Source organism: Eumetopias jubatus, unplaced genomic scaffold, assembly GCF_037043125.1.
Source record: "Eumetopias jubatus isolate StellerSeaLion01/CBP00866 unplaced genomic scaffold, mEumJub1_p1.0 scaffold_13, whole genome shotgun sequence".
Taxonomy (NCBI): domain Eukaryota; kingdom Metazoa; phylum Chordata; class Mammalia; order Carnivora; family Otariidae; genus Eumetopias; species Eumetopias jubatus.
In genome coordinates this window covers 45,360,249-45,373,574 of record NW_028274819.1, presented here as the reverse complement: position 1 = coordinate 45,373,574, position 13,326 = coordinate 45,360,249, and the positions used below count along the sequence as shown (strand labels likewise).

General features: G+C 45.0%; 1 protein-coding gene across 5 annotated transcripts in view; it reads left to right on the top strand.

The window, feature by feature from the left end:
• TEAD1 (TEA domain transcription factor 1) overlaps nt 1-13,326 on the top strand; it is a 228,616-nt gene that overhangs the window by 152,206 nt on the left and 63,084 nt on the right. For 2 of the 5 annotated variants that reach the window (XM_088018138.1, XM_088018137.1), the window contains 3 exons: nt 9,430-9,494; nt 11,865-11,927; nt 12,017-12,079. In XM_088018138.1, the coding sequence (XP_087874264.1) occupies nt 9,430-9,494; nt 11,865-11,927; nt 12,017-12,079 (191 nt within the window). The remainder of the gene's footprint in view (nt 1-9,429; nt 9,495-11,864; nt 11,928-12,016; nt 12,080-13,326) is intronic. The other 3 variants (XM_028116833.2, XM_088018140.1, XM_088018139.1) reach the window with 2 other exon arrangements.

The window sequence follows — 13,326 nt, the reverse complement described above, 5'->3', positions numbered from 1 at the left end:
AAAGGAGGGTGTGTTTTTCTTACAGTGACCAGGGACCTTATGACGCAGGAAAGCAACACAGTCAGATGTGGATGTGAAAGAAAAGGCAAATGCCCAAAAGATGGGCAAAAACTTCCCAGAGAGCCTGTGGGTAGGGGGTCTATTTAGGTTGTTTAGGGAGCAAGAAGCATAGGTTCCATTAAATCCCATACACACACTGAGTGTGTGGTATACAAAGATGCTGAAGACAGAGACCCTACCTTTGAGGAGCTTGCAGTCTTGTTACACAAGGAAGTCTTACGAGAACCACAATTTGGGCAGGGCAGGGCAGGATGGTGAATCTCTGCTCCTTTCCCAGAGCCAAGCCATACTAAGTGGTTCATTTGTAACTCTCACAATCTTCTGTGATCAGTTTGCTTTGTCATGTTGTGGTCTTTCCCAACCACTGGTCTGTGAGGTGGGCCCCAGGCTCCAGGCTCCAGGCTCCCTGGCTCACTCTTCTTCACACATTCCCTGTCTAGTACATGTTTAAGGGGTGGGTGGTTCATGGAGGAGATGCCCTTTGACCTGGGTCTGGAAGGATTTTGACTGATCGTCTTAAGAGGTATTGCAACAATGAGCAAAGTCTTAGAATGGCAGGCTAGTTCGGGGAACTGAAAGCCGCGCGTGCATTTTGATGGTGGTAAGATGGATTCAGGTGATGGTGGACGTGGTGTGGCATGAAAACAAAACGTTAGGGCCAGGTGGTGGGACAACATTGAATACTATACTAAAGCAGTTTGACCTTTAGACTGCAGACAGTGGGCCCATGAAGGTCTTGGGGCAGTAGAGTGGCTAAGCCAGAGCTATGCTTTGTAGGTAGCTGTGTGTAGGATGGACGAGAAAGATCAGCAACCAGAGGCATAAAGTATTAAGGCTAGTGAAATTATTCATTAGAGAATTAAGAAGGTGATTCGCTAGCGTCTCTTACTGCTTCGTAGAGAATGAGCCATTAGAAAAACTGACTTCATTCATATTTATTTTCCTTCTAGAAATAATGCCAACAAAGAAGAATTTATCTCCAATGTAGAAGGATTGTATTTCGTATGAAGCATTGGACAGTTTTCCTTGCTTGTCTCTTTTTGACGCTTGTAAGTCTAGGGCAAGCACGTAGTTTGTAAGCTGTCCTGCTGAGATGAAGGAGCACACGGTGTTTTATGGGGCCATCACTCGATAATGTTATCAGCTGCCGTTGACTGATAGGAATGCCGAGAAGCAGGATTTGAGTTATTGCCAGGCATTTTGAAGGGATGCAAGGAATAAGTTCTGGTGAACCAGAGGTTAACACAGCCTTCCTCTGTGTAGTCTTTCTTCTAAAGCTATTCCTTATAACCCCCCGGGTGAACGCAGATGCAGCTTCTTTCAGGGACCTGCCAGTGTTCACCTCCCGAAGGCCATCAGTCCATTCGGTAAACCTTTAGATCGGGAACACACAGTACCAGCCCCTGACAACCCAGAACAGGCTGTCTGGCCCTTTCTGGTGATTTTCCATATGGGTGCTGATTTTTGGTCAGTGATTTATATCAGGGATTGACCGAGACACTGGTGTCTAAAGTTCCTCGTTGGCAGTGCTCTGGGGTTGGTTCAGATTCTTTTTTTTTGGGGGGGGGACTGGGGTGAATCCTCCTTTATCCCCAATCTTAGCTTTGTACCGCCCTCCCACTCTGGTCTCCATCCCTGTCATTCAGTTGTTCATTCCATCAGTGTGTACTTCCCCTGAGGACCTGCGATGTTCTTGACCCTGCGTGGGGCCGTGGGGGGGCACGGGTGTACAGTGATGAGAAAACCCAGTGTGTGGTGGATGCTCCTGTGGAACTTGCTGCCTGGAAGTTGGAGAGGCAGGCGTTTATCATGCGAGCAGTCAGATAAATGGGACGTGGCAGCTGGGATGCAGATGTGGGTCAGTACGGGGTGACTTGACCCCGTTCCTATGGGTGAGAGTCTCTCACAGATGTAGGTTCCTTGAAGGCAAGATGGCATCTTTATGCCCTCCTGCTTCTCTTCTAGGTGTTATCCCTGGTCTGACTAGAGGGTGACTGGTCAGCTTCAGTAGACCTCCGTTTTCCCCCCATTGTTGCTGGTACTACAATGGCAGCAGGGTGGAAGAAAAGGTGAATTATTAAGTCTTCCCCCGGTGAGTTTATACTCTCTGCTGCCTCCTCTGGCGGGATCCAGAGATATAAACTCCCTGTATATGCAGCAGGGCAGGGTCATTAAACATCCCCATTCTGTAGACCCTTCTCTAGCTGATGGTGCTGAGCTCCCACATTGTCCCCTGCACCTCTGCTTTTTGGTGTTGGCTTTCATAGCCTAAGATATTTTTTACTTAAGATGAAGCTCAGCTGGTTAAAAAAAAAGGTTGATGGCTAGAAAGTATTTTACCACCGCCTTGGAGAACCATGCTGAGAAAGTACTCTCTGCAAACCGTTCTTTCTGTTGGGCACTGCTGTTGTGTTGGAGGACAGAGCCGTGTCCCGCGGTGTTGTCACCTGGTGGAAGGCATCATTTTTGCTGCTTTTCACTGGGTCATCTTTTCCTTTTCTGTTTTCACTTTATGTCAATGATCCAGAGTGAAACTGGATTCTAGGGAAGAGCCCTTCTTCTGCCCCTACCAGTGACTCTCTCCACAAACAGTGAGCTGCTTGGGAGAGGGAAACAAAAAACATGAATGTCATTGGTTCTTATTCTCAGCGACTCCATCATCTGGTTGGAGCCGTGACATGGACTGAAACGATAGAGTATAAGGCAGAAAGGATATAAGCCAGCAGCAAAGCAGCCCAAGTCAGAGGCTGTAGATGTTTAGGGAAAGAGGAGGCCTCTTCCATCTAGAAGGCTCCTGAAAGACAAGGCATTTGAAAGGTGGGCAGAATCCGGATGTGCAGAAATGGACTGGAGCAATACGGGGCATGAGAGCAGTTGTGCGTGCAGGTATGAAGCCCAGAAAGCTCAAGGTGTTACCAGGGAAGCTTCTGGTAGTCTAGTAGGGCCATTGGGCTGAGTTAGGGTTGGTGAGGGTGTGTGGAAGACTAAAGGTTATAACCAGAGCATCAGTGCCTATTTGATGCAGCTTTGTTCTAGCAATCAAGGGAAGTTTTAGTTTTCTTTCCGATTCTCATTCTTTACATGGTTAAAAGATGGGGGACATCCTCAGGTGTCCCTCTCAGCCAAGGGAGGACTGGTGTGCATCAGCTAGAGCCCCCGCCCTGCTCCTGGGCTCTTCAGCCCTCCCCTGGCCTGAGTTTGCCTCTGTACTGGGCTGCAGCCAGGAAGAGGAGGTTCCATTTGTTACTTCTTTCTTTGTGGCTCCCTGCCTCCATTCAATTACAAAGTGGCTCTTACACTGTGAAAGCCCAGCGTCTCTGGGCTACAATTTCTAGCCACAGACCCTGCATTTGCTGTGCCTCAAACATGACCTTGAGGCCACATCCCATCACACACCCAGGCCACAACAACGCTAACCAGGCTTCTGGCTAGGCAAGGCAAGCCCAGTGCAGACTCCACGCCTTTCCGTTGGTGTCTCGCTCCCCTTCGCCCCTTTAGCGGGAGGTTTCACGGCGACCCTGGATGCAGGAGAAGCCGCGATGGCTCACTTTCAACGGTGCTGTGTTCTTGAAGAGAAAGGGGAAGGATGAGATAAAAGCGGGATTGCAGTGCCTGGGGAAGGATCCCAGTATAAAAGTGGCAAGGCAGGCTCTGTCTTTCCTGCTGCCTACTGCCTCTGGGAACAGCCAGGGCGGCCACGGCTGCAGAGCCTCACACAGAAAGAACAGGGTGTGTGTTTCTAAAGGACATTTGATGCCACAGAGAAGCTGTAGTGTAATGATGCTTAGTGGTGGAGCGTGGCATTGCCACTCAGCTCTATAAGCTATTCCAAGTACGTATAGAGAAGTAAGAAGGAGCTGATGTGTGCAGCATGCAGACCACAGAATCTGGAAACTCGTGGGCTCTGAAAGGAAGTGTGCAGTGGTCACAGGAGCCTACGGGTCCGCAGATGCCAGATTCCTGCTTATATGTGTAAGGAAATGCAGCTCTTCCATCTGGAATGGCCTTCCACCCATGCCCCTCTGTTCTGCCTGTCAAAATCCGTCTGATCACTTTAGTTAGTGACATGCATACTGAAGTGTTAGGAGGGCCGTCCTCGTGCCTGTGACCACCACCGCAACACGGAATGCAACAGCACCCATAAAATAAGACAGCTTGGCGGATGGGTAGAGGAATGGAAGGACGTGTCAAAGCAAGTATAGACAAAGTGAATGGTGGGATCCAGGAGGAGGGTCTGTAGTGTGCACTGTGAAATTCTTTCTGTAAAGAAACTTCTGTGTGTCTGAAATTTTTCATAATAAAATGTTGGAGAAAATGCCATCGGTCCTTCAAGGCCTAGATTATGTTCTAGTATTTTTGGGAAGAAGGCTTTCTAGACTTTCTCAATTACTTGTGGCCGAGGACACGTGCATGTTATCAGGCCCTCTTTCGTGGCAGTAGTCGTAGTAGGACCTGGAGAGCTGGCTTGCTCTTTTTAGATATTATGTTGGGCAGTGCCCTCCCTGTGGGCAGGCAGGCTGACTTCTCTTTCTATCCCTGATGCACCAGGCAGGCATAGTGTAAGGCACAAAGGAGATGGTACCCAGTTGACAGTAGGATTAATTTAGGAATGTCACGCATAACTTTGCACTTATCTTTGTTGAAAGTCACGTTTGTAATGTAACGTTTACTGGATCAAGCACCACGGTGTGTGTGTGTGTGTTTGTGTGTTTTATTTTTTAAACATTTTATTTATTTTAGGGAGAAAGTGCGAGCACGAGTGGGGGAGGGGCAGAGGGAGAGAGAATCTCAAGCCAACTCCGTGCTGAGCACAGAGACAGATGCTGGGCTCAATCTCACAACCCCAAGATCATGACCTGAGCCGAAACCAAGAGTCGGACGCATAACCAACTGAGCCACCCAGGCGCCCCCTGTGTATGTGTTTTAGAAGAGAGAGTGAGAGAACTCTCTCAGAGAGAGAGTGAGGGTTAACATTTCTAATACCTATAAAACAAGACTATGCTCTGTGGAGCCAAGGCTAACTGCCAGTTAAGTTACATCAGTGATTGTTGGTACCCTAAGCTCCCAGTCCTTAATAAAGGAATTCTGCACTTTAGTGCAGAATTTGAACCAAAGTTCAAATCCAGGGCTCTGGACTATATGGATTCACCCCATTTGGAGAGCCATGCTGTAGAAATACATATAAATCCTGTTCAGGATGTTCTGTCAAGGTCACTGACAAAAATCCATTCAGAACCTACTTGATTTCCCCAAAATACGTACAACCCCAAGTGCCAAAAAGATACTCCTAAATCATTCGGAGTGTCATACTTGTTTCCATAGGCATATTTTAATTCTGGGAAGATTTAGAATTGAAAAATAGAAGATTTTAATAATCAAAGCCACACTGTTAATATTTGACTTAGAGGTTCTACACATATTTGATGTTTTTAAGTAATTATTTAAAATAATTTGGCCCATGCAACAGGTCAGCCAGCCTGTTTCCCCAAATTAAAATGTGCAGTGAAGTAATTGATTTAGACTTGATTTTTGGGAGGGTTGAAGTCTTACTAGATTCATAAGCAGTATGAGAGTATTTAAGATAATTTATTAGGTTTCTTTTTTTTTTTTAAAGATTTTATTTATTTATTTGACAGAGAGAGAGAGAGACAGCGAGAGAGGGAACACAAGCAGGGGGAGCGGGAGAGGGAGAAGCAGGCTTCCCACCAAGCAGGGAGCCTGATGCAGGGCTCGATCCCAGGACCCCGGGATCACGACCTGAGCCGAAGGCAGACGCTCAACAACTGAGCCACCCAGGCGCCCCAATTTATTGGGTTTCTAAGAGTTGTTTAAGGAAGGTTTTAGAAGTTAGGTCAAACAGTTCTAATAATTAAAAGAATTAAATATATTCTAAATTAAATATGGAATTTTAAATGTTTAAAGGACCAGACATTATTTGAATGGCCCTTTGAAAGCAATTATAAGAGGCACCTGGGTGGCTCAGTCGTTAAGCATCTGCCTTCGGCTCAGGTCATGATCCCAGGGTCTTGGGATCAAGCCCCCGCATCGGGCTCCCTGCTTTGCAGGAAAACCTGCTTCTCCCTCTCCCACTTCCCCTGCTTGTGTTCCCTCTCTCGCTGTATCTCTCTCTGTCAAATAAATACAATCTTTAAATAAATAAATAAATAAAACCCCCCAAACAAGAGAGTGATTATAAAAATTATAGGATATATAAATTGAGGATGAACTAGGGTGATTAAATTTGTTTTTTAAATAAATGAATAAGGGTGCCTGGGTGGCTGAGTCTGTTAAACAGCTTCCTTAAGCTCAGGTCGTGATTCCAGCGTCCTGGGATCGAGTCCCATGTCAGGCTCCCTGCTCAGCGGGAGCTGCTCCTCCCCTGGCTCATGTGCATTTCTCTTTCTCTTGCTCACTCTCTTTCTCTCTCAAATAAATAAAGTCTTAAATACATACATACATACATACATACATACGTACGTACATATACACACACACACTTTTAAAAACCAGGTAAGTCCAAATAGCGTTTCTGTATACAGAGCTGCCCTCACGGTGATTAGAAAATTCACATGAAATAAAGTGATTAACAAACACTGTTCAGATCAGGTAGATACTCAGAGTTAGTTGAATTTGAACTTACAGTTGGAATCAGCGGTATTCCTTATGGAGGCAAGAAATACAGAAACCTCAAGTTAATTACCCTTCATGCCTTCAAACATGGTAGGGAAGAAAGAACACAGTGTTCTGAAAGGTGATCTTACGTTAAGAACGGGAAACAAGAGTCACAACAAGTTTCGGTGAAATGGTGGCTATGACGTAGTGCTCCGCATGAGTTAGCTGTTCAGTGAGGGCCTGTTGTAGACGTAATAATTTTCAGACGTGCTTTAATCAGAGTTTGCGTTGACACTGTTTAATTCCAAGGGGTGTCATCTGCATGGACCCCCAGGTGGTGTACAGTCAGATGTGGCTGTCCTGGGTGTTGATCTCACCATTCCACCCAGTGCCGTAAGGAATCAGCTCTAGAGGTTGTGTGTCACGCACATCACACAACTTCATCTCCTTTCACGGAAAAAGAGTAGGGGGCCGGGGGACGTTTTTGCTATCTGGACAAGGTTTGGATGAAATTGCACATAATACTGAACCCCAGATTTATTTCATACTGGCCACTCAGACAGCCCTGAACAGGACGCACAGGGAGGCCCTGAGTTTGGAGGATGCTTGGCTCTCCTGCAGACATTGTCATTTAGGTCTGGCTTCTGGTAATTAGGCACTCCTGGCCGAACTCTGCTGTCAGCACGCCTTTGAGACAAATTGCAAAATCTGTACAACCATCTGAGAGATAGAGAAGTAGACCCCAATGACACTAGAGGGGATATTGGTAGTTCTCAAAAGTTTGAGAGAGAATGCTTAGAGAAGCAGTTCTTTAACCTGAATTTAGAGGTCCTTTTGCTGTGGTGAAAGGGTAAGTTCAGACAAGCATCAGGATCTGAGAGGATCCTGCCAGGCTGCAATGATAGGCTTAACCTAACGGGATGAAGTGCAATTGGAAATAAATGTAAGGTTCTGTATTTGGATCAGAAAAATCCCAACTATGTGTGAAAAGACTGGGTAAAGAGGTAGGGATATATCTGAGGAGTAATCTACATGAAAAAGACCTCTAGGAGTTCAAATGACATAAATTTGACAGTTTATTGTGGTTCCCCAAAATCAAATGCAGCGTTAGGCTGCATTAACAGAGGTAGAGTGTTTAGGATGAGGGAGGTGATAGACTTCTGCTGTGGACTTGTCATAGGAGGAGCACCACTGTAGTTCTGGGCTCCAGGCTATGAAAGGAAACGAGACAAAGGATGGTCCCTGGATGGATATGGTAGTGTTCCAAAGCTGTCACAGGTAACAGAGGAACAGAAGAGGTTTGGCCTGGGTACAACTCCAGGAGGAACTGAAAGCTGTCATTAGTATCTGAAAGTCAGTCATGTGCATAGCCCTGTTCTTGTTAAGAGGAACAAGGAGAATCTGGGGATAAAAGTTATAAGAAGCCCCAAATAAGAAGGGTCTTTTTTTCCCCCTTAAATATGTTTTAAGGTAAGATGGACTGCCTCCTTAAATCTAGAAGTACTTGGTTAGGCTTCTAAGAATTGAGGCTTCTACTGGTGGGAGCACATGACCCGGAAGAACTTCCCAGCCCCAGGATTCATGATTCCTCCGCCTTCCAGTGGTGACCCTGTCCTGCGTGGTCCTAACACAGGCAGGCCACGGACAGAGCCATAATGACAGGAACCATCTGGGCAGTGCTGAGGGAGCCTTTAGAACCCTCCGACAAGATTTCCACGCTCTTGGGTTGGTCATCATTCGTGCGGACAGTTCTTTACTCTTCTAGGGTAGGTCGGGGGTGGGGGGTGGGGGGTGGTGGGGGTTGGTCCCTATCTTTCACCAGAGGCTCTGTTTTTTCCTCATTGGTTCTTTCCACGTGCCCAGCAGTGTGCTGGGTATTGGGGAGGCTTTGGGGTGAAGGACAAAACTCTTGCCATCTTCAGGTATGCAGCCTTTTCTGGGAAGTAAGACAGCACAAACAAACCCTACAGTGAGCCTTGCAGTTAATGATCGTAGGTAACTGCACGAGTGGGTTCTTATTAGTGTAGTCGTAGCGATACATACCCCACTTAGCTCCAGGGACACCTTTTCCCATCAGATTCCCATCTTCGAAGTTAGATGATCTGTTTGAGACCTCTCAGTCTCCTGGTAGGCTGGGGCACGGAGGTATATGTTTGTGTATACTTGTAGTCATTTTCTTTCCCTTACAGGTTATAAAGTTTTGAGGAGGTTAAGTCATTTTTTTTTTCTTTTTCATGAACATGATCTTACGTAGAGTTAGTTCCTAGCACAGTGACTACCTGTAGGGAATGTCTGCTTTCATACTGTTAATCTCCGTCTCATGGTAGGAGCAGTTCATTCTGCAGTGGCCATACTGACTCTAAGTGGAGTTAGCTAGAAGCCTGGGTGAGGGGGGGCGGGCATGAAAACTTAGATGGGAACAGAAATGAGTTTGTGGATTCCCACTGCGCATCCTGTGTTTGTTGCTCATACATGTTAGGTGCGAGCATGTAAAGAAACAAGAAGGCACATTTCCATCCTCAGTTGTTAATCATAGTTCGTCATTAAATGCCCTTCATGCTAAATTTCCTCTAGTAAATATTATTGCAAACAATTGTACTGTTTTATTTTTCTAGCATTAGTGAGTGTACAGCTCCAGCTTAAAAAGTCTTGATTCAAAATTCTTGGCTTTCAGAGGCTGTTTTTTGGGTTTTTTGTTTGTTTTTGTGTGTGTTTTTTAAGGTAACCCATCTTACTGTAAATTCTTTTTTCTTTCAGGTAGGAATGAATTGATAGCCAGATACATCAAACTCAGGACAGGCAAGACGAGGACCAGAAAACAGGTAAACTGACCGGCCTGGACACTGTGCATGTCAGCGAATGGCCCCAACGAGGCATTTTGGCTGCAGTGGCTGTCTGTGCTTTGGCTCCTAGGAGCCCCCAATTTGAGTTCCCTGTAAGGACATCAGTGTTGTAGGTATTTTCAATTGGCTCAGTTTTCACTGTTCATCATTTCAGTGACCCCTCGCTGTGTGGTCTACGGAGTCCTTTTCATACCCAGCTGGGAAAGCATCACCACGAAGGACAGTGTAAGCACTGCTCCTGTACCATATTTTAATACCTCTAGTTCTTTCCCAAACTGCGCATCTGTAAACACTGCAAAAGCTGCAGGTGCAAATACGCCCAGAAGTCGTGAAACTTGGAGATTTTGCGCATTGTAAAATCCTGGAACCATTACCCATGAGTCATCATTTCGATGAAACAGTAACCCCAGCAGCCGTGAGTCTTGGCCTGAACATAATACTGAATGGTGTGCGTCCAGGGAATGGTTGCTCCTTCAGCTACGGCTTTTTGTCAGTAGCTGCCGTGACGGAAATGAAGTTACAACTTAAATACGTTTGTGCAGAGCAGTGTTAGGAATTTTGCTCTGCCCTTTGTCAGGGCTCTGGCTCTCCTTGTTCCTTCTGATGCAAAGCAGCCCAAACCCCTGACCCAGTTCAGAACTGGAAGGGATGAGAAATTCATGTTTAACAAAAAACAGAAAAAGAAAGAAAGGAAAAGCGGGAGGGGGGGAATCAAATCAACCTCGTGGGTGAGTTGTTAACAGAACAAAATTATTTTTTAATGTTGACCTATGCAGATCTATCTGGCATGGATTTTTAAAAAACTATCATCATACCGAAAGGCGAGCTCAACTGTGGTCTCTTTAAGTGAGAGCAGCAGATTCCAGTTCTCTGCTCCGTGATGAGTTGTTTTCATGAGTGTTTATGGCGGGGAGAGCTTTTCCCCAGGAATGCTTACATGTGCCCCCGCCAGGAGCCTGGCTGCTGAGTCAGCACAGAGGGCCATGGCCTCCTGCCAGTACGCAGAGGCGGGGCATTGTCTGTTCAGTGGATGTCCCCCCCCCCTCCCCCAGCAGTGGACAGTGGCCCTCTGCAAGTCAGAGAATCACCTTAGAACAAAACTCGGGTGAGAACAAGTAAAACCAGGAGCCGGATGGAGGGGTGAAGAGGATGGGGGAGTTCCTGCTTCTCCGTACTTTAAAAAAAAAAAAGAAGGCAAATTGGAAAAAAAAATTAATCATTGAAACTCAAAGATAAAAGGATCTTTTATTACCCTAAATCCTGTTTTTAGAATCAGTATTTGAAATGAAATAACCACCTCTCAGTCTGAGTCGCTGAACTTTTAAATGGAAGGTTCTAAATTTCTGAAACAGACAGATCTGATTCCCAACATGCTGAAAGCCCTGGACCTGAGCTGTGTGCTGGTCTAGGAGCTCTGGTCATGTGCCCAACCCCTTCACTGGGGGACTCTTCTAAATTTAACCAAGTCCCGCTGAAAGAGATGCAAATTTGTTTACCCAGTGGAATCATTGTGTTTCAGAAGCTGGGCTTGGCTGGCTTTCCACACCCCGGCATCCTGGGGATGTTTTTAGGCAGCAGTTGGTGATACCTCTCCAATGTGAATTTGTTGTTCAGCAAATCGTGTGGTTTTCAACCCAGATTTTTAACAGGATGGCTGGCTGGCTGTATTCACACTTTTCGCTTTGTAATAATATGCAAATCCACTTGGCACCCAGTCAATATCCAAAAGAGTGGAAGGATTAAAGATATTTATAAGGGCAAAAAAGAAAAAAATTGCTCTGCTAACTGGGTCTTTCCATTTCTCTTTGAGATCTAATTTACATGTCAGTATTATTTTAACATTTGCTACAGAATCCAGAGCTCTTAATGAGATCAGAATATAACCGACGGCTTCAGCTTTTTGATTCTGCAGAATGTGCTAATTTATGGATAGTCTCTTCTAAATTGAGAAGAAGGGATTTTCCCTCCTGATACTGAGAAGCTATAAATATTTTCATTTACCTCTAGCCCCACCTTTTAAATTTCAGAAAGAAAACAACCCCACTCTCTCCCTCTCATCCCGTGCCCGTGATTTCTCCCTGATGAGAAAACTAAGAGCAGCCTAACTTTCATCCTGAATCAAGTCACTGCAGTGATGACCCAGTCTGAAAAGCTTAGAGCAGCGCTGGGGGCTTGGTGTCTGGCTGGGACTGTGTATTCCTAACTGCAGAGCTTTGTTGAGATGCAAATAACCTCCCCCCCACCCCCCACCCCAAAACCCTCCCAAGGAGTAGCGATTTTATATTTGATTTCCTTTTTTTGTTTTGTTTTGTTTTGTTTTGTTTCCCCTCATAAACCCGAACAATGTAGGTGTCTAGTCATATACAGGTCTTAGCAAGAAAGAAAGTTCGAGAAATTCAAGCCGCCATTAAGGTACGTCTGGCTTGCCCAGTTGTAGGGGGCTTTTCATCTCCATGGTTACAGGCTTTTCCTTTGTTTTCCTCCCTTCCCCTACCCTGCAGGTGTCTAGTCACATTCAGGTTCTTGCCAGAAGGAAATCTCGTGATTTTCATTCCAAGCTAAAGGTATGCGCTTTCCTGCTTTTTGGCTTGTGGTTGCTATGCATCTCACTTCCTGTTTTCCATGGTGACTGGTGAATGCCTGGTGCTGGGATTCTCGTAACCTAGTTTCCTCGCATGTGAGAGCTGTTTACATTTCTTTGTGTCTAATCTCTCTTTCTGTACTAGCCTCACATTAAGCTCAGATGTGTGTGTGTGTGTGTGTGTGTGTGTGTGTATGTGTGTGTGTGTCCCTAATAACAATGCAAATGCAGCAGAGAGCTGGTCTTGATAACTTTTCAGCACAGAAACATGATTTTTTTTTAACCTTCAAACGTCCACCAAACAGCCCTGGGCTAGGAGAGGGGAAAAACAGTCCAGAGACACAAAGTAAGTGTAGAAATAGTAAATAAATAAAATAAAATAAGAATCACTTCCAGAGTAGTTATCATGAAATTACTTTAAAAGAATATTTAGAAGTTGTTTTACGCTTTTTATGTATTTTAAAGAATACTTATGAAAAACACGTCTTTTTCACTTAATTTTTCGAAAAGTGTGTTCTGTAAGCACAGAGAGTATTTTCTGCCAGATTTCTTCCACATTGCTCAATATTGTTTTTTAAGTATACAGCTCTGTTATTAAAAAAAGAAATTTGAAGTGAGGCCTTAAAAAAAAGATCATAGAGATGGGAAAGCTCTTAATCAAATCCATGTTTGCGATTCCATTTATACGTGAGTTTACTTTAATTGTTCTTTACAGGTGTCTCATTTTCCAGTCTCTGAAAATATATTTCACAGCGAAAATGGAGGCACTGACAGTTTTTAAATGCAAGTTCTCCTTATTTTCTCCCCTTCCAAAATTTGCAGTAAAACATACATGACTTTTTTTTTCCCATAATGCCCGATTTTAGAAATGCAGAGGGATTATAGTTTGCCCAGAAGAGCTTTGCTTTATAGTAAAAATGAGTTTGGAGCCCATATTGTTGCCTTTCCCACCTGCCTTTTTTGTTGTTGTTCTGTTCCGATTTTTTCCATACATTCATTAAATTTGTTTTTGTACTAAACCTAAAGAACAAAGTGTGATTTCACAGCACTGAATGGTGAACACTGGGATCCTACCCAAAGGCCTCCAACTTTTTTTTTTTTTTTTTTTTTTAACGCAAACAAGGCTGGCTGTGGAACAGGACTAGTGCCCAGGAAGGAGCATTTGGTGGCCCTCTGCAGTGGGCAGCATGCTGGCTCGCTCGCACGTGTGGCTGATGGTGGCTGGCTTTT